Raw genomic sequence first — 18,280 nt, forward strand, 5'->3', positions numbered from 1 at the left:
AAATGTCGGGTCCGGCAATGCGCCGAAACGACGTTTAGCTTAAGGCCGGATCCGGATCAATGCCTTTCAATGGGCATTAATTCCGGATCCGGCCTTGCGGCAAGTGTTCAGGATTTTTGGCCGGAGCAAAAAGCGCAGCATGGTGCGGTATTTTCTCCGGCCAAAAAACGTTCCGTTCCGGAACTGAAGACATCCTGATGCATCCTGAACGGATTTCTCTCCATTCAGAATGCATTAGGATAAAACTGATCAGGATTCTTCCTGCATAGAGCCCCGACGACGGAACTCTATGCCGGAAGAAAAGAACAACGCAAGTGTGAAAGAGCACAGTGGGGTCCGACAGGTACTTGGCACTATCTAGCTACGCCGGATCCAGAGGACACTGCCAGACAGCAAGTGTGAACCTGGACCAAGTTCTACTGCTGCCAGGAGCCGCAGTGGATCCAAAAGTAGCGCTTCATATGGCACCATGGCGGATATGGACACGTCTGGGGGTGGAGAGGCAGTGGGGTAGTAGCACTGACACCACATAAGCTCTGCCATCCACTATGTGTACCTACATGCAGCCATATTGCACAGGTGAGGTAAGTACATAGCAGTGACAGTTGATTCCGGGGATAATTCTCCCATCACCTGTGCAGTTCCTGACATGCTCAGCTCCTCTGACACACGGGCAGCTCTCGGGCTGGCAGGGCAGGGCCGGGTCTGCTGCCGGTCACGTGACGCCCTCAGGTAGAGCAGCCTGACAGCGCCCAGTGCCTGCTACCTGCCAGTCACACAAACACAGCAAGCATGGCCGAACAAGGAGTCCCCCCGGTGCCCAGCCCCGCCACCCTGTCCTACCCTGCCGCCTCCGGAGGCTTACCCACCGGACCCGAGGTGCTGAGGACGTACTCCGGAGCCTTCATCTGTCTGGAGCTGGTAAGTAAATCCCGGCAGGGGGAGTAGTGTCTGTGCGGTGGGTCACAGCAGGTGTGCACTGAGGGTCCCGGGTCACAGCAGGTGTGCACTGAGGGTCCCGGGTCACAGCAGGTGTGCACTGAGGGTCCCGGGTCACAGCAGGTGTGCACTGAGGGTCCCGGGTCACAGCAGGTGTGCACTGAGGGTCCCGGGTCACAGCAGGTGTGCACTGAGGGTCCCGGGTCACAGCAGGTGTGCACTGAGGGTCCCGGGTCACAGCAGGTGTGCACTGAGGGTCCCGGGTCACAGCAGGTGTGCACTGAGGGTCCCGGGTCACAGCAGGTGTGCACTGAGGGTCCCGGGTCACAGCAGGTGTGCACTGAGGGTCCCGGGTCACAGCAGGTGTGCACTGAGGGTCCTGGGTGATACTGGTCGTGGGCCCCTCACCAACCACCATAGATGCCACCCTAATGCACATCTCCTGGATGTCACCTGTGCTCCTCTTGACCCTGGGCCCAGGTACATGGCCGGGTGTAATAGTGATGTGTGCAAGATGGGGAACACTGTGACATCTGTCTGTTATCAGCTCTTTCTTTCTTTCTTTCTTTCTTTCTCATATCAATCACCCTATCTATCTATCTATCTATCTATCTATCTATCTATCTATCTATCTATCTACCACATTCTTTTTTTCTTCCATCTACTTCTTTCTTTCTTTGTTTCTTTCTTTCTTTTTCTCATATCTATCTATCTATCTATCTATCTATCTATCTATCTATCTATCTATCTATCCAATATCTATCTATCTATCTATCCATTATCTATCTATCTATCTATCTATCTATCTCATTATCTTTCTTTCTTTCTTTCTCTCTCACATGCAGTATTTCTTTGACATTAGTATGTATTATTTCGGCACTATGTGGTCCTTTAGGGAGTGTGGGGTCAGTAGAAGACACGGCCCCAGTCAGTCTGGATCCAGCCCTCTACGTTTCCAGCTTTTCCAGTCTCCACCTTGCCCATAGGCTCTCATGTTTAAAAAAAAAACATACTAGATATATTTTTGTTTTGATCACACCTCTCAGTCACAAACCACGTCTGCTGCACTACTCCATACGGCAAAATCTAGTATACCGCCCAGAGGCTAGCAGGTGGAGAGTGGAGATGTGTGACGTCCATGGAGAGCCCTGTCCTCCTTACTTTACAACTCGCTGTCATTCTTCTGGGAAGATTCTTGGAAGGTGACAAAGGAATTCTTTGACAGGAGGTATAAGAGAGGACGGAGGCGTGCGCTGCTTGTCTTGGCAGGGTTAATCTGAATGTGGTGTAAATTGATCTTTGCATTCAGTCCCTCGCTGTATTGTGTCACGGGTTCAGATCCTTCTCCGAGATATTGAATGTTCTATAAACAACTTAGGAGAAAGTTCAATGTCTCAGTCCTCACAGCAGCCTCCCCAGATAGTGTCAGGCTGGAGCGGCACAATTCTGTGTAGTTCCCTGTATGGCGGTCCAATGACAGACCCGTCCTCTGCCATATGCTTGCACGCCATCGGTGGAACCCAGAGGCACCACATGGGCCCACAGCAATCAGTGGGCGGTGTATTATGTATGTACACCACAGATTGATATATAAATGCAGGGTCAGACTGGGGTTCCTTGGGCCCACCAGAGGAAATTATTTTTGGGGCCCAACTCCCAAAGAAATAGACCCTAGTGACAAGTGATAGCTCCAAATGGGATTTTTCTACCAGACCTGTGAGGCCCGCCATGGCTTCAGAAAGTGGGCCCACTGCAGGTTCCTCTGGTGGGCCGGTCCGACCCAGTAAGAATGTAATAAGCTGCTCTGAAGTTGCATCAATATATAGCTTCTAGATAGCTTAACAAGGAGGTACCGGAAAGTGTGACCTGGAGGGGCTATGCTACGAAAAATAGCGTGCAGCAATCCGAACCCGATTCGTTTGTAAACTTGATTAACAATAGCGTAAAATGTATGGGCCCTTGCGGCAAATATCGTGACACTTCGTTTATTCGCATAAATGACAGCATCAAAATCGGAAGCTGAACTCTGAATTTTGACACTGTAATTTATGCGAATAAACAAAGTGTCGAGAAGAAGCAAGTCTCGCGATATTTGCCGCAAGTTCACAAAGTCCTCCTCGGAGCCCATACGTTTTACAGTAGGACGGAGGCTGTATTGCTAACAACCTTTTTAAACGAGTCAGGTTCGGATGCAGCAATCCAAACCGGCTCGACACGAACGAAAAACCTTTTCAATTTTTTAAACCGGACCGGGGCCTGAATACTTTTGTAATTGAATGTAATAAAAAAATTTAGTATAGCCACCTGCTGTTTTTTCCCTATTTCTCCATCCATCTCAGTAACATCACTAAGGTGGTCGCACATGCTCAGTTGCATACTTCAACTTTCAGCAGCTGTATCTACTGTTAGAAGCTGTGACAGTTACAGGGGGAGAGCTTCAGCTAAAAGGCACCCCCCACCCCTCGTACTTTATTTGGTTTGCGGAAAGCTGTTGTATTGTATGTTTTTCCAGCCATAGAAACGTGCACCTGCGCATTGGGATGTCCTGACCAACCCCCTTTTTTGTTCCCCTTCCCCTCGTTGTGACAGCAAGAGACATCAGGACATGCCCCCTAGAAAGGGCACGTCCCCATGAGCTGCTAGTTTGAAATTAATCTAGCAAAGCAATTGGAGCAATGAATGTGGAGATCTCTGGATCCATGTGAGGTCCAGGGCTGGTTCTAGCTTTATTAGACAGCGATTGTCATGTACTATATGATGTCTGATTTTCTTTATTAATCATGGGATAACCCCTTTAAAGTCTTCCTGTTATAACTTGTATGTTAATAGGAGAAAGTGACATCATCTTCTCCTTCCCACAACCTTAAATCCCCCCCTTTCCTGCTTGTAGGCTCATTGTAAATGTTCAGAGACCGTCAAAAACGTGAGCAGCAACTAGAAGACATGCGGAGGGGGAGGAGGGAGAGGTAGCTGCAGTCTCTCTACCTCAGCGCTTCAACCTAGCGGGGAGCGATGGAAGTGTCACTGTGTAACATGTCAGAGTTGCCACGGAGGACTCTTTGAAAGTTGAGTGTCATCTCGTAGGAGAAATGCTCCTCGTATGCGTGCCAGATATGATCTGAGCGGAGAGTTATTTTCCTTTTACGCATAGAATTTTTTTTTGTAGCTGTCATCAGAGGTTCTGAATACCGAGTCACCCCCGCCACCGAAATAGTTTTGTTTTCTTTTTACAATTCTTTCTGAATCTTTGGTTATTTTTGAATCTTAACACTTTTGAAAAAAAATATAAATATGCAACCTTGGCTTGCAAGTCGTGTAACAAGCTCTGACGGTGATACCTGGGGCTGAGCCAGCTTTTTAGGGCAGGGCACCAGTACACATCCTTAGCTTGCCTGCTAAATCCTGGTTGTTATGGGCACGTCTTACAGACAAAAGGCAGTTTGACTTGTCTTTTTTTTAATGGTTTGTTAAGGAGTGGTTTCCATTCTGTGCATGTTGTCACATATACGGACTGAGGCTCTATTATCTGCGTATATCTATCATGCAGGGTGTGTGTAGGGTTGTGACTATAGTTGTAAGAGAGGTAGAACCTTACGTTACCTAGTCCTGGCGTGTCTATAGGGCGAAACATCTTACAGCATCCTCTTCATTAAAGGGATTTTAATACTGATGACCTACCCTCAGGATAGGTCATCAGTGTGTGATTGGTGGGGGGTCCGACACCCAGGATCCCCACTGATCAGCTGTTTGAGAAGGCAGCAGGGCTCCTGTGAGTGCCGTGGCCTTCTCTCTGCTTTTCCTTGGCCAGTGATGACACGTTCATCAGTCACGTGGCCTAAGAGCAGCTCAGTCCTGTTCAAGTGAATGGGGCTGAGCACCATACCAGGAACAGCCGCTATACAGTGTATGGCGCTGTGCTTGGTGAGCTGCAAGAAGACCGCGGCACTCCGCACCTGTGCCTTCTCAAACAGCTGATCGTCGGGGGTCCCAGGTGTTGGTCCCCCACCGATCAGATCCAGAGGATAGGTCATAAGTATCTGATCAGTGGGGGTCAGACATCCAGGATCCCCACCGATCAGCTGTTTGAGAAGGCAGCGATGCTCCTGTGAGCGCCACGGCCTTCTCTTTGCTTTTCTTAGGCCAGTGACGTCACATCCATCGGTCACGTGGTCTAGGAGCAGTTCAGTCCTGTTCAAGTGAATGGGCTGAGCGCCATACTGTCACAAATCAGCGGGTGTAAACCCACTGTGCCACAAGTCCCACCTCCTCTAAGGGCATTGTCTAAGTGAACCTCTCAATTCTTCACAGTACCCCTGATGGTGGGATAGACTTTCCCGAGGGGAACACCAGGTCGCTACCTCTTGAGGAGGATAGGCACACAAGGCAGCTGGTCCGGGCGGATCAGGAGGTACCAGCGAAAGGTACCAGAAGTAGAAGCGATGTCAGCAGGCGGGGTCGTTATCAGGAGCAACAGTGCAGGACTGAAGGATGAGGCAGAAGCGAAGTCAGACAGGCAAAAGGTCAGGGCAGGCGGCACAGGTACAGGAGAGTCAAGGCAAATAGGCAGGGATCAGACGGGTAGCAGAATCCAGGAACACAAGTACGAGTCAGGAACACAAGTGGTTATCAGGAACCTTAGCAGGACACAAGGACCTTGACACTGAGGCATCTGGGAAGGGGGCTGAGCCACTTATATATGCGCAGGAGGGCTAGGATTGGTCAGTGACCTAACCCATAAAGCCCAGGAAGCGACGCACGTCAGCCCTTAAGAAAGTGCTGCAGAAAATAAACAGCAAGCATGCTGCGGCCAGGGCTGAGAGGGAACTGTGGAGCGGATACCAGAACCACAGCACCCATACAGACAGAGCCCAGGACTGCAGCGGTGAATGGGAAGCACTGCTCACAGATCACCGCTGAGTGCGGTGCCCGGGACCGAGGTGGTAAGCAGGGGAACAGCGGTGCACAGCAACCGCTGTTACACATACCATGCACTCCATAGTGGCCCCCATAGTGCTTCCCCTCTTCTCCATAGTACCAGTCCATATTGTGCCAGTATATAGGGCCCCCACCCCCCCTTCTTGCCACAGTATACTATAAATAATAAAAACAATAAACAAATATACTTACCTTATGCTGCTGTCAGTGATGCGATGCAGGCCTCTTCCGGCCTGTCTCCTGCTCTGTATGGCTCAGGCAGCGCGATGATGTCATTGGGCCGCCTGCAACGGCCTCTGATAGGCTACAGGCACTAGGCCTGTAGCCTATCAGAGGAATTGGCAAGGGAGACGCCTCTCCCCTGTTACTCCGCACCATTCATCTGTATCGCTGTCCTGAGGACGGCGATATAGATGAATATGGAGATGAGCGGGCCGTAGTTTGCTCATCACTGGTCCAGGCTCCAAAACTACACAGCTCTGCCCATTATGTAGTGGACGGAGCTGCTGACTGCAAAGCTGCTCCCACTAAAGTGAATGGCTGCAACCAGCTCCGTCCACTCTTCTGTGTGGTTCCAGTGTCTGGAGTTATTCCGAAACAGATGACTGGCGGGGTGTCAGACCCCCGCCGCCCCGAGAATAGGCCATCATTATAAAAATCCTGGACACCCCCTTCAAATTAATCATAGAGCAGAATTGTTAGCTCTTGTATAGCACTGTTAGATGATTGATGTAGTGGACAAAATTGTTGGTACCCTTCTGTTAAAGAAAGAAAAACACACAATGGTCACTGAAATAACTAAAAACTGACAAAAGTAATAACAAATAAAAATTTACTAAAAATCAACTAATGAAAATCAGGCAATGCTTTTGAATTGTGGTTCAACAAACTAATGAAACCTGCCTGGACAAAAATGATGGTGCCCCTAGAAAAGAATGAGAATAATCTGACCATAGTGACATGTTAAACTAAGGGGTGTCCTGTAATTAGCATCACAGGAGTCTCCAAACTTGTCAGTCTTCCTGTTTAAAGTGTGAAATTTAGCCCCTGTGCTGTTTGGTATCATGGTGGGTACAACATTGAACATGGACCAAAGAAAGCTAAGGAGAGAGTTGTCTCGGGAGATTAGGAGTAAAATTATTGACAAACCTGTTAAAGGTAAAGGCTATAAAATCATCTCTAAACAGCTTGATGTTCCTGTTGCTACAGTAGCCACTGGTCCAGTCCAATGTGGAGAAATAGGCAGAGGAGCCCAGAGCAGTTAGTGACTCCTCAATGCGGGGCAGTGGGTATGCATCTTTGTGGGTTATTTGATTAATTTTCCTATAATCCACACAGAAACGGATACCACCGTCCTTCTTCTTTACAAGGACCAGGGGTGCAGCCCACGGACTACGGCTGTCCCGGATTACATTAGAGTCTTTCATCTCTTGGATCATTTCTTTTACAGTCTGATATGAAGTAGGTGGTAAGGGTCTGTATCTCTCCTTGATAGGAGGATGAGAGCCAGTAGGTATGGTGTGTTGTATGGTACTCACCTCTCCATAATCAGTAGCATGCTTACTGAAGGCCTGGTGGTACTCTTTGACCAGCTGTAGGATCCCTTCTTGTTGATGTTGGGGGGTAGTCTCGTCCCCCACATGGAGCTCTTCCCACCAGGGCACTTGTGGCTGGGTCACCGACGGACGTCCGCTGACTGCAGCTGGCGGCTTTTCTGTCACTGGAAGACGAATGATGTCTTGGAAGGACACCTGGGACAGCTGGGCAACACGGCAATGCTTAGTAAGCGCAACAGGATGATCACTCAGGTTAATCAGACGGACAGGTACTTTAGCTTGGGAGACGTTCACCAGACACTTGGCAGCTCTCACATAAGGGTAATCCTCCATCTGGATTGGTTCCACCAGGGCTGGATAATCTCGGCCTTGGACTCCCAGGACAGCACGACACCATAAAAGAGTTTGAGAATTAGGAGGCAAAGTCACAGGCTTAATATCACTAATCCTGGCAGTACAAATTTCTCCTTTCCCATTAGCAAACCTCTGCTGGGCACTTAATAGTCTTTTGAATCACCCTCCTGGATGCAGAGGAAGCAGTGGGCAAAGTCTGATGTAATACGGCAAGTATTTCTGAATAACAGTTTTTGAAGACATTGGTGCCTAGAATGACAGGATGTCCTCCTCTGTCACCGGCCTGTACTACTATCACCCCCTGTTGAGGCAAGGTTACTTCTCCCACCTGCAGGGTGGGTTCCCAGTATCCATGAACCTTTACTGGTTTGCCATTGCTGGCGATAATCTCCACCCAGGATTCAGGCGGCTGGGTCAATTGGTTGGTGTCCCAGAACCTTTCAAAGGCGGGCAGCTGAATAGTAGTGACCTGAGACCCAGTATCTAATAGGGCTTCAAAGGGGACCCCGTTGATCTCTATATTGATTTTAGGATGGGATCCTACATACCGTGGCATCCAATTTGGATCCTCTGGACCTAGTGTTCTACCTCCCGAGGGGTGGTCCTCAGCCTCAGGGGTTGCCCGTTTAACTGCCAGCACGTGGATTCTGTGTGTCCCAGCTTTTTGCAATATGTACACACGGGCCGCTTGCGATCTCTATTACGCCTCCCAGGATCCCTGGGGTGAGTCTCTTGGTATGGAGGTGGGAACGGCCTAGGAGGTGACAGGAATTCTTCTTCTGTCATTTTGGGTTTTTCCCATTCCTCTATTTTTCTGCACACTTTCTCTAGACTTTTAGTGAGGTGATTTACTTGCTCTGTCAGCATGGCAATAGTATCAGTAGCTGACACTTGAACAGCTTGACCGGCCTGAGCTTGGTTAGTGATAAGCGATTTTGGCCTGCAGGCTGATGATTCAGGTGGGGTGTTTAACTCCGTAGATACTGCTGACCCCAGAATTTTTATCGCCAGTTCTTTAAAGTCCAGAAAGGCACTGTTAGGGTGCTGGGCGGACAGCATCTTTAATTGGGTCCTTATTTGCTCACTAGACACCCCGTTGATAAATTGTTCCCTCAGGGTCTGGTCCTGGTTATCAGCCTCCTTGGGATCTATCTGAATTACAGCCCCTAAAGCCTCCTGAAGTGATAGGGCATAGTCACGGAGGGACTCACCGGACTTCTGTTTCTTGCCAAAGAAGTGCATCTTTATCTCTGAGGCAGTCCTAGTTTCAAAAGTGGCCCTGAGGCGGGTGAATATCTGTTCTAGAGTACTCCGCTCAGTAGCAGGCCAGGATAATACCTCCCTGCGGGCAGCTCCCTCCAGCTGCGCTAGCAGGATTTCCATTTGCTGGTCGGCATTTATGGGGTACAGTTTGAATAATGCCAGCAACTTTTCTTTAAAGTCTCTTAGGGTATGGGTCTCTCCTCTGTAGCGGGGGAACCATGGGGCCCCGAAATAGTAAGGCATGGTAAAGGGCATCATGCTGGGGGCTGTAGGATGATTAGGAGCCGCAAGCTCTCCCGTGGCCGGCTGCTCAGGCACTCCCGGTTCTGACATGTTAGCTTATTACGATGTGGCCGCTGGCGACTAAAGGGGCCGGAACAATCCCCTTCCCTCCGGTTACAAGTTCTTACCGGTATCGCCGGGTTTGCGCAGTCCAAGTCTCGAGAGATTCCGGACGTCCTGAGTACGCGGTGACGTAGAAGAAACAGGGCCGCGGCGGTGCGATGATGACGAGGGGCGGGATTCTCTGTGTCTTTGAAGGGATCCGCCCACGAAGGTCCTCAGCAGCGCGGGAAACTTTACTCCAGGCGGCCGGTGGCCATCTTGGTCACCATTCCCTGACAGCAAGCAGGGTTGTTGAAAAGTCCATAAAACCACACTCCGGTGTGGCGATTTCCTTCCTCTTGATAGCGCAACACTGCACAGTGTGTTTTGGAGATTTTAGGAACACTTTGGGTAGGATTTTCAGTCCACAAAGTCCACTTTAAATAAACAGGCAATTTGTCACTTTGGTCACAGGGCAACTGTATAAGGCACAAAGTTCACGCTTCTTGCACTAGAAAGCGTGCATATCCTGTTCGTGACGCCAAAAGAGAGGTGCAGCGTACTCAAGTTGTGTTTAGAAATGTTCCTGGGTGTTGTAGTGCAATAGACACTAACCTGAGACGGCTGACTCTCTGCAAGGGCAGGTGATTGTAGGAAATGTTCGTGACGCCAGTGCCAATTAAACGGTGGCACGCCGTTTGCTGATAGCAGGAATAACTGAGGAACCACGTGATGTTAAAGCAGAACTCAAACTTTAGTAGTCATCAAACATGGCCATAGCTGGAAACGCAGTTCCTTTGCAGACAGTTTGTTGCAGTACATTTGATGCAGGCAATACAGATATAGCAAGGCGACTTCAGAGTGTTAAACACAGGACTTGCAGTACAGGAGCTTGCACTCTATTCCTGACTGATCCTGGAACATAGAAAATCTTCTCCAAGGCCCAATACCCTAGCTCTGGTGTATATCCTTGGTTTTATCTTTATAAAGTACCTCCTCTGTTATCTTGAGTACCTTTTGCTTCTCTGAGCTTGCCCCTGTCTCTCTCTCAGCTTCCTCAGACTCTAGAAACTTCTGAACTCCCTTCCTAGGCTAGGCCCTGCCTATTTATACTGAACTGGGAGCTCCCTCTGCTGGCTGGAATCTGCATTGCCTGCTGCAGGCCTAACTTCCTTAAAGAGAAATACACATAAAACCTAGCAGTGTCGGGTAACCTACCCGTATGCTGCACTAAGAACATCCAAGAATTGCTAAGAGCAAAGCAGTGGACTATTCTGAGGTGGCCTTCTGTGAGCCCTGATCCAAATCCTATTGAACATCTGTGGAAGGAGCTGAAACATGCAGTCTGGCTTCAATCTTGAGACAACTGGAGCAGTTTGCCCACGAGGAATGGGCCAAAATACCTGTGGACAGGTACAGAAGTCTCATTGAGATCTACAGAAATCGCCTCAAAAGGTTGTGCAACAAAATATGAAGTTAAGGGTTCCATCATTTTTGTCCAGACCAGTTTCATTAGTTTGTTTTATAAATGATCCACAATTGAAAAGTGATGTCTGATTTAGATTTTTGGTAAATTTAAATTTTTTAGTACTTTTGTCAGTTTCAAGTTATTTCAGTGACCATTGTGGGTTTTTCTTTCTTTAACGGAAGGTTTCTGACAATTTTCTCCCCATGTGTATTTATCTGCTATTTGGTCGCTGTATGTCACTATTATTTCAGCACTCTATGGTGGTATATGCATTGTGTGGCTACGTACGCACATACTGTATGGTTCAGCTATTTGTATACTGCATGACCAACTGATTGAGGAGGTCCGACCACAGGGATTGCAGCTGATCTCAAGTAGGGGGGTGCTCACTCCCGCCACAAGTGTCCCACTCATTCTCCTTTACAGCCAATGGCCGATTCATATTTTAAAGCGCCATTTCCATTCATTCAAGTTGCAATCAATGTGGCTCATTAATGATAAACTACATTCCGGCTTATCACTGAATGCCTATCTAAAGTACACAGAGGGACGCACATTTTAACTTTAAAGGATAATGGACTCACAATACACGTGTGTATGACCAAGGATCCAGACCACACTGTCTGTATATGAGAGTGATTGCTGGTATACAGTACGCCGTGTCGCACTATACAGAACAGGTGCACATCCACTTTTAACCCTTAAAGGTAGTGCATTGCACATAAAATCAGATAGTGACTTTACTGAAGCTTTACTGCAGCCACATGGAACCTGTACGGTAGAGCTAACTCATTGACTTATATGGGCCTCCAGGTTTCTCAATGGCCTTAAGGTCATGATTCCTCTGGTTGGTTGCTTCTTGTATTTTGTTTAATTCCTACCCAAGCAATATCGACTGTTCCAAGTATTGTAATAGCAAGTCCAAATATTTATTGGTATGTTCAGCAGTTTTTCCACCAAAGCAAATCCATAGCGTTTTACAGTACCTGCAAAGTAAATGATAAGATTTTTATAAATCTTATCTACAAGCTGCAAAAAATCCACAGTGTATATTAACCTGCAGTGTGGATTTGAAATCTGCAGCCATATCATCAGCCAAATCTGTATGTAGTTCATGTGGATTTTGTCATGAATGCATTGCAGATTTTATGTCCTGTGTGGACGGACCCTGAAGCGTTAGTCTTGTCACATTTGGTTCAAGTGGACGATGAGGCTTGAACTTGAGGGATACATCAACCCGCTGTCATAGTACTGTATTCTTAGAATTCATCTCCACCAACTTTAAAGTGTACCCTTTGTTGCAGGTGACTTTTTATAATAACGCGCCATGTGCGTACTTGAGGAGTCACACTATGTCTGATCATTATATGACTTGCATTCTGCACCATTTTATCTATAGAGGCTCAATCTCTTATTGTCAGTTTTCCCTGAGCTCAGATATACAGTATGTAGACCAGCTGCTATGATGTCTCCCATACACTGCACACAGAGAAGAGGAGATGTTGTTCTTCTATCTCTTTGTAGCATACCCTCAAAAGCGGTAGCAGTAATGGAGGACATTATACAGCCGTACTGAGCAGTGTAGCTGTGAGTCCAGCACTGGGAGGAGATAGAAAACTTACTAGAACCTTCAGCAGAATTTCTGTGTCTTTCTGCTTATCTCTCCCACTGCAGCTGCTCCCACTCCCAGTAGACTTCTGTGGGCAGCCTGTAACCTGAATGACTTAAAAAAGGGTCTGCATTCCCAAAACGGCCATAGGCTTTATCTGATTGTACCGCCTGAGCTACCCTTAGTGCTGTTTTAATGGATTGAAATAAAATCTATGGACTGGTGAGTGCCGTGGATCAATTTTTCTCTTTCTATTGGAGCCTGTAACCTGATCCCTCAGTGATCTGATAATCTGTGTCATCTCTTAGATTTTAAAAGTCAATTTCGGGTGAATGATTAGTTCTGGAGACAGGGAGAAGAAGTAGCTCATGAGTGGAGAAAGATGTATTTTTATCAACTAAAAGGCCAGATTTTTATCTTCTCTAGTACTATTGATTCATGCAAAGCTTGTTGAAAAACCGTTCCAATTTAAAACCTCAAGAAGACGATACTTTTCCTGTTTCCGCCTTGTGGTATTTATTTGATTAAAAAATGAAAAAAATATTTTTTTATCTGCCCAGAAACAAAATGTTGTCCATGTTATAAAGTAAACTCAGCTGTGTGTGCATAGTGGCTTAGAGCGCAGCTAGAGATCTGATGTTTTGTTACACATGAGGGTAAGTTCACATCGCCGTTCAACTGATCTAGCAGGCTTTTTCCGACAGAGAATAGCCTGCCGGAGTTCACCGGATCCGGCCTAGACAGATACCGTTGACCACCAGAACCCATGGGCTATAATGGGATAGTGGCCTAGCGGACCTGGGGGCGGGGTTTTAAGTCTTTTGAGGGTGGAGACATTGTGGCAGGGGGCGTGTCTGGGCTACTTCCTGCAAAAGTTACGCCCCTCTGGGCACCTTACTGGCTCATTTGCATATCAAATAAACTGGATTTTCAGAGGATAAAAACATCTATTGCTGGAAAAAAGGCGCATCTTGAAATAAGGTACTAAGTGCTATTAGGCAATGGCTTTACTTCAATAGCGATTATCCTAGTGACAGATTTCCTTTAAAGCTCATCTACAGCAGTGAAAATAAATGGCTGGGTTGTTATGGAAACCCAGAGTAAAACTGTATGTGGAGGCTGAAGGACCTGCGAGCCTCTATCGGCTCATAAGGGTCATGTGACCAGGCTTCTATTGGCTAATGCATTTTTTTGGGAATATCTCTGGAGCGGTACGTCCTAGAGAGCTGAGACCTGGTCTAAAACCTTCCCGGACACCTTATGTACCTGTGTGCTAAATTTCGTGATTGTAAATGCGACGGTGCAGATTCCTTTAGCGGACATACACACACACACACACACACACACACACACACACACATACACTCAGCTTTATATATTAGATTATACAGAGGGGCCATTATATATAATAATTATACAGGGGGCCATTATATATTATACAGAGGGGCCATTATATATAATAATTATACAGGGGGACCATTATAATTGGGCCCTCTGTATAATTATATATAAGGGCCCCTATGTATAATATGTAATGGCCGCTCTTTATAATATATATTGGCCCCTCTATATATTATGCAATGGCCCCCATTCTTTCCCCCACCTTCATAGTGCCCCTCGCCTCTTGTAGCCTTTGCTCGGGCGTCCCAGCGCAGGCGGTCAGGAACACATCACCCTGCCCTCCTGGGCCGCGTCATCACGTCATCTCGCAATACCCGGCGCAGGAGGTCACGGTGATGTAATCGCGATCTCCTGCACTATTCTACTGCTTCTTAGGCTTCAAGCCTGGCCTGAAGCTTATGAGGCAGAACGGAGGGGATGGGAGCCAAAGGCTTCCATCACCCTCATTATATTGCCTGCTGCCTGGCACCCCCTACAATTTGGCGCCCGGGGCAACGGCCCCCCTGGCCCCACCCCCCACCCCCACGCTACACCACTGCACTGGCCATAGATCCTACAGAGAAATTTCCTGGTGGGCTGATGCTCAGGGGCCACCTAAGTCCTCCTCATGGCCACTGGCTGGATACGTAATCATCTGATTAATGCTATGTGCATCAGGTACTTAAAGGGGTTGTCACATGTAAAATATTCTACAGTTTTCAAACCAGCACCCGGATCTGAATACTTTTGTAATTGTATGTAATTAACAATTTAGCATAACCACTGAGTTATTTAATAAAATGTATCTGTACAGCGCCACCTGCAGTTTTTTTTTCTTATTTCTTTGACCTGGTCACTGAGATGGCCGCACATGCTCAGTTTTATCCTACAACTGCCTCCTGAGTTGTGATAGGGAGAGCTGAGACACGCCCCTGAGCTGCAGCAGAAAAGACACTCCCCTTGAGCTGACAGCTTGATATAAATCTCACCGAGCAATGAATGGTGAGATCTCTGGATCCATGTGAGGTACAGGACTGGGTTGGTTCTAGATTTGTTAGAAAGAGATCGTCATGGACTATATGATGTCTGATTTTCATTCTTTACATCAGTCCTGGGATAACCCGTTTAAACACCTGGCCAGCAGCTGCAGGTGCCCTCCTGAAATTGACTGTATCACCATCCTGAGTATACAGTAGAGTACTGCAACGAGGGCAACAGTATTTTTTGCTGCACTACGGTATTGCTGGCCCTGCCTACTTGTGTTGACCCGCCTTCTGTCAATTTGGACTCACCTACAACATGGGACCACTTTTATTTTTATTTTTTTTCCAGGGCTTCTGTAAGCTCCCAGTCCGCCCCTGGTGGTGGTACATCAGTAATGGTTACAGAATCCAGAGGTTTCGCTCTGACTTGATAAACTTGAACAGAAGAACAATAGAACATTTACAGAAATAACACCATTTGGTTTGGTCAGCTTGTTGATATTCCCTTGGTTTCTCCTCTCTTTGAACATGACCAGGGAAAATAGCTAAGGCCTCTTTCACACTTGCGTTGTCCGGATCCGGCGTGTACTCCACTTGCCGGAATTACACCCCGGATCCGGAAAAACGCAAGTGTACTGAAAGCATTTGAAGACTGATCCGTCTTCAAAATGCTTTCAGTGTTACTATGGCAGCCAGGACGCTATTAAAGTCCTGGCTGCCATAGTAGTAGCGGGGAGCGGGGGAGCGGTATACTTACAGTCCGTGCGGCTCCCGGGGCGCTCCAGAATGATGTCAGAGCGCCCCATGCGCATGGATGATGTGCCATGCGATCACGTCACCCATGCGCTTGGGGCGCCCTGACGTCACTCTGGAGCGCCCCGGGAGCCGTATGGACGGTAAGTATGCTGCTCCCCGCTACACTTTACCATGGCTGCCAGGACTTTAGCGTCCCGGCAGCCATGGTAACCATTCAGAAAAAGCTAAACGTCGGGTCCAGCAATGCGCCGAAATGACGTTTAGCTTAAGGCCGGATCCGGATCAATTCCTTTCAATGGGAATTAATTCCGGATCCGGCCTTGCGGCAAGTCTTCAGGATTTTTGGCCGGAGCAAAAAGCGCAGCATGCTGCGGTATTTTCTCTGGCCAAAAAACGTTCCGTTCCGGAACTGAAGACATCCTGATGCATCCTGAACGGATTTCTCTCCATTCAGAATGCATTAGGATAAAACTGATCAGGATTCTTCCCGCATAGAGCCCCGACGACGGAACTCTATGCCGGAAGAAAAGAACGCAGGTGTGAAAGAGCCCTTAGTCAAATATCCATCTGCAGACCACTGTTTCAGGGTATTTTGGTGATCTCGTTTTCATCTTTTCAGCTGCAGATCCGTTGATACCCAGGTTCCTTTTCTGTCATCCAAGATGGCCGCACCACTACTCAGAGTACCGCTGTTCATCAGTAGTCCAAGATACTCCCTGCTTGTCCAGCCCTCCTCTCGGATTGGCCATTATTGCTCACGTGATTATGACTGGCCACTCTAAGGGCAGCAGAAACTATGAGAAGTGGTGCGTAGGGTGACCATGTGTCCTCTTTGACCTGTGATGATGTCACTGTCATGTGACCAGTGACGGCGGGGGGCAGAGTTCAGGAGAGGAAAAGTGATGAGCCTGAGAAACCTTGGAAGTTGTAGTCCTCTCCTCTTATACTCCCTCTAAATTGTCCTCTGATCTCCCATAATAACAGCCTGGACATGCTGGGAGTTATAGTCATCTCCTCTTATACTCCCTCTCTGAATTGTCCTCTGATATCCCATAATAACAGCCTGGACATGCTGGGAGTTGCAAACCTCTCCTCTTATAAGCCTTCTCTGAAATATCCTCTGACATCCCATAATAACAGCCTGGACAGACTGGGAGTTATAGTCATCTCCTCTTATACCCCTCTCTGAAATGTCCTCTGATATTCCATAATAACAGCCTGGACAGACTGGGAGTTATAGTCCTCTCCTCTTATACTCCCTCTCTGAATTGTCCTCTGATATCCCATAATAACAGCCTGGACATGCTGGGAGTTATAGTCATCTCCTCTTATACCCCCTCTCTGAATTGTCCTCTGACATCTCATAATAATGGCCTGGACATGCTGGGAGTTGTAGTCTGGCCCCATAGAAATGAATGGAAGTGGTGGCTGCGCAAGCACAGTTTGCTCTCATTCACTTCTATGGGGAGAGCGCTTGGTGGTGGCCGGACCCTGGAAAACCCAGGATCCTCCAGCCATCACCTTCACCGCTCCAGTTTCAGCAGTGGGACCCGCACCTATCAGACGATGGGGACATATCCTAGCGATACATCCCCATTGTCTCAGAAGGGAATACCCCTTTAACTTAGCACTCAACAGGACAGAGACGGCGCCACACATGTGATTGTGGCTGTTCCTGGTACTGCAACTGTTTCCTTTTTATGTGAATGGGTCTGAGCTGCAGGAGCAACAGTACGTGGCGAGCTGTGCCTGCGTAAGCAATGAATGGGCCAAGATGCTCACTTCTTCTCCTTCAGTCTTCTGATCTGCAGATGGTACCAGTGGTCAGACCCCTCCGATCAGATTGATGGCCTCCCATCAATTCTGCCATGTATTTTGCTGTGTGAACATGCCCTAATGGTTTAGCAAGGCTGAAACAATCAAACACAGCAGTTTCATATGGTTGATAAAAAAATGGCTGCACAACGTTACACATGCAAACAATAGAGCTGAGAAATGGGGATCATTCTAAATTAAAGTGGTCTTATACCTACTGTAAATGGAAGCTCTTTGCGCACATTTTGATCAAACTTGTGTCGGGCCCATCTACCAGGCGTCAAGGTGGCTTCCGCAGACGGGTCCCTAACACTAATATACTGCCTCTCTCGGACTTGCCTAAGGCTACGTCTACACGACGACATTCGTCGCGCGACATTTTGTTGCACCAATGCCGCGCGACAATTTTTATGATGGCAGTCTATGGTGTCGCACTGCGACATGCTGCGACTGCGACGTGACAGTCGCAGAAAATCCATTCGAGATGGATTTTTCTGCGAATGTCGCATGTCGCATGTTGCAGTGCGACACCATAGACTGCCATTATAAAAATTGTTGCGCGACATTGGTGCAACAAAATGTCGCGCGACAAATGTTGCAGTGTAGTTTTGCCCGACAAATGTCGTCGTGTAGACGAAGCCTAAGTCTATATTTTCAGGGCAGTGTAGGAACCAGCTACATTTGTACTCTGCTCAGAAGCCCCAGGCAGATGGGCGTTGCTCAGTCTAAAAGAGGCGCTACCCTCAATATCCATAAAGCAAACATGGTTGATTGGTTGGCTGCCCAACTTTACACATACAAACAATAGAGCTGAGAAATGGAGAGCTGGTTCCTACACTGCCCTGAAAATGTAAGCTTCAGATCTAGATGTGACTGAAAGCATTTGTGAGACATCTAG

At 47.8% G+C, this 18,280-nt stretch overlaps 1 protein-coding gene across 1 annotated transcript in view; it reads left to right on the forward strand.

The window, feature by feature from the left end:
- The first annotated feature begins 642 nt into the window (after window positions 1–642).
- The window catches only part of MAL2 (mal, T cell differentiation protein 2), a 67,855-nt gene continuing 50,217 nt past the window's right edge, over window positions 643–18,280 (forward strand). Inside the window, exon 1 of the mRNA XM_040433056.1 lies at window positions 643–921. Within this exon, the coding sequence (XP_040288990.1) occupies window positions 793–921 (129 nt within the window). The 5' untranslated portion in view covers window positions 643–792. The remainder of the gene's footprint in view (window positions 922–18,280) is intronic.

This window comes from Bufo bufo, chromosome 5 (genome assembly GCF_905171765.1).
Source record: "Bufo bufo chromosome 5, aBufBuf1.1, whole genome shotgun sequence".
NCBI classification, from domain to species: Eukaryota; Metazoa; Chordata; class Amphibia; order Anura; family Bufonidae; genus Bufo; species Bufo bufo.